Genomic DNA, 3,153 nt, shown 5'->3' on the forward strand with positions numbered 1-3,153 from the left:
TGGCAAATGTAATTTTTTTTTTTTTTTTTTTCTTTTTTTTTTTGGAGAGGTTTTCGCTATAGGGCACGTGCGCTCACCAGACAGACAGAGACAGAGAGATAGAAAGCGAGAAATCACCCCCCAGGGGGGATGGTCACACCGCAATCCCTTCTCCTCCATTCTCCTCTCAGGATCTTGGGCATGCACACACACGTGTCCGGCGTGAGTTCTAAGCCACCGGGTCCAGGACGCGAACCTCAGTCTACTACGTGGGAGTCCAACGACATAGCCATTACGCTAACTGCTGGTTCCCTGGCAAATGTAGTTTCTAAATTGGATTGTTATACAGTAAATTAACTCTATATCTGATAGGTTAGTTTGTGGATTCCTCAAAGTAAGCACGTACTACATGGCAAGTTTCTGGGCATGTATGACCGTGGACGTTTTGGACGCTAGCTAAATGTCTAAAGCACTTTCATTAAAATGTACAACTCATTGTCTAATTTAAATTTTGTAGGAAGGGAGTGAACAGGCACCACCAATGAATGAAGATGAACTGATTAACATAATCGATGGTGTTTTGAGAGACGATGACAAGAACAATGATGGATATATTGACTATGCTGAGTTTGCAAAGTCACTGCAGTAGCTATTACTTGGCCATTTTCTAGTTACATGCAAATGAGATCCATGACAATGTGATTGAACACTTTTGGTATTGCAAAGTAACCCATTTCAAACTTCTGCTGCAGCATTTTGATAAAAACTTGTAGCAATTTGTTACACTGGGGTAAGAAAGTGAAATGGAAAGAAATAAAAGGTCAGAGAAATGGGACATTTTGTATTCTCTAAGTACTGGTAATTCTCTTCTTTGGACAAGGGCTTGATTAAAGAATCTTTTTAAGAATATTGGACTGAGTACTCAGGAACTTGACTGTTGAATACTGCTAGTTTCTTGATTTTGTTTATGCTACCTGAAAAGTAAGACAACAAATACTGCCAAGTGGACACACTTTTCAGTAACAGGGAAGGATTGGGGTGAATGCTAAGTGTTTCTCCTGGTGGGTCCTATCTCTTCAGTAATGTGCTCGATATTCTATGAAGTTCCCTGGCCTAGAGGATTACTTGCTGTGGGCAAGTGGATACGTATTAGGCTATTTCAAAGCCACAGCATAAGAAGAATGGTAAATAATGAGGTTTACTAGCCACAGGGTCCTAAAATTCTGTATCCTTCAGCATTTTAGAAATGATACACCATTGGCCTGTGTGATTAACCTTTTCTCAGATTTTCAGTATTTTATACGACTACTGCCACATTCTTGTATTTTCTTTTGTGTCATCTTCAGCCTGGGAGAGACCTTTAATTTAAAAGTGCTCTCTGATCAATAGCAAATATTTTACCTTAATATTTGTATTTCACTCTTATTTCCAGGGTTTTGTATTTTAAAGACTATTAGGAATGTAAGGATTTGATACAGCAGGTGTAAAAGTATTAGCTGGTCTAGCCTAAGTGGGCTGTGAAAAGACCATTTACCAAAACCAGTGATTAACCTGACACAAGTTTGTTTTAGAAGGAATGTTGTTTAAATGACCTCTTATGGCCTGAATACATGAGAATCTTTCAAATCAGGAAAGATCATAAAAGGAAGCCTAAAAATTCCTTAACAGTGTGAATCTTAATGGTATTTGAAAATGAGGGACCAGCCTGTGGTGTCGTGGTTAAGGCAGCTGGATCCCACATGACAGACTGTGACGTTCGAGTCCTGGACTTAGCAGCTTGAGAAGTACACTAAGCATGTCTATGTGTATGTGCGCCCAAATTCCTGAAAGGAGGCAGATGTGGAAGAGAAGGGATTGCGGCATCGCCATTCCCCATGAGGGTGTTTTTTCCTTTCTCTCTCTGGCAAGCACACACACCCTCTGACAAATTAAAAATAAATAAATAAACAAACAAACGTGTGGGCTTGTCTTTTTTTTTTTTTTTTTTTTTGAAAGAGAGAGATTTATGCTATATTGCTGGAAAGACAAAGACCAAGAGGTAGAAAGCGAGAAGTCATTCCCCAGGGAGATGGCCACACTGTGATCCCCTCTCTTCCATTCTTCTCATGGGATCTTGGGCATGCACGCACATATGCCCAGCATGATTTTGAAGCCACTAGGTCTGGGACTTTAACTTTGGTTGGCCATGTGGGAGTCTAGCAACGTAACAGCTACTCCATCAAGTGGTCTCTGTTTAAAAAAAAAAAATTGAGAAGCAACAGCAAATTGTTAATTTGGTTTATGGGACTATGATGAACATGTTATAATAGTAAACCCAAAATAATAGTTGCCTGGGAAAAAGAAACTACATACATTTGCTGTAAGATATATAGAGACTTATTTTCTTTATTAAAGTATTCTTGTAAGACAAATATGTATTTGTAAAAATGGTTTCCTGTGTCAAGTATTTGTGCAATCAGAGCTGACTTGTAAACTATTCTTGTAATAGCTCATTATTTTGAAAGATTTATATAATGAGTTCTGGATATATGACCAATAAAACTGATAAAACACATGAAGAGCTGTTGATTTTTGTCCACACAGCCTTCTTAGCCTGCCACATGAAGGTCTGGTTTGTTTAATATTGATGTTTATGTGTGCCTGCTCTTGTCACAGGGCATGTGACTGTCCTCTGCTATACCCTGCTCCCTTTCATAGAGGTAGATTCTCAGTACTCAAGGTCACTTCTCCATTTTAGGCATTTTTTCTTCTGAATGAAATCACTACTGGATCTTTTTTTCTCTAGCCAAATTTAGATTATGACAGCATTCTCTGGCATAGGAGATACACAGTGATTTCCCCTGGAGTCTGGTGACTCTTTTTCTTTGCCAGAAAATTTAATTAGATAGCATTATCAAAAACATCCCAGGACCAAGGGGAAAAAAAATGGTCTTCCCTCACCCTTAAATATCAATGGATTCCTTAGGATCAAAAGACTGCTGAAGGGACCAGCAGATGGTGTAATGGTTACATCACTGGACTCCCAATGGTTCAAGTCCTGGAACCGGTGGCTTAAAACACATGCCAGGTGTGTGTGCATGTGTGGCCAAGATCCCAAGAGGAGAATGGAGGAGAAGAGATTGCAACATGGCCATCCCCCTTGGGGGGTGATTTCTCCCTTTCTGTCTCTCTGGT

The 3,153-nt window shown here is 39.6% G+C and overlaps 1 protein-coding gene across 2 annotated transcripts in view; it reads left to right on the forward strand.

Moving 5' to 3' along the window:
- The window catches only part of MCFD2 (multiple coagulation factor deficiency 2, ER cargo receptor complex subunit), a 13,935-nt gene extending 12,274 nt beyond the window's left edge, over positions 1-1,661 (forward strand). The window contains exon 4 of one of the 2 annotated variants that reach the window (XM_014592142.2): positions 497-1,377. In XM_014592142.2, the coding sequence (XP_014447628.1) occupies positions 497-628 (132 nt within the window). In that variant the 3' untranslated portion in view covers positions 629-1,377. Of the gene's footprint in view, positions 1-496 lie in introns of both variants that reach the window. The other variant, XM_006159879.3, reaches the window with a different exon arrangement.
- Positions 1,662-3,153: the final 1,492 nt, after the last annotated feature.

The sequence above is a fragment of the Tupaia chinensis genome, unplaced genomic scaffold (genome assembly GCF_000334495.1).
Source record: "Tupaia chinensis unplaced genomic scaffold, TupChi_1.0 Scaffold000661_1, whole genome shotgun sequence".
Lineage (NCBI taxonomy): Eukaryota > Metazoa > Chordata > Mammalia > Scandentia > Tupaiidae > Tupaia > Tupaia belangeri.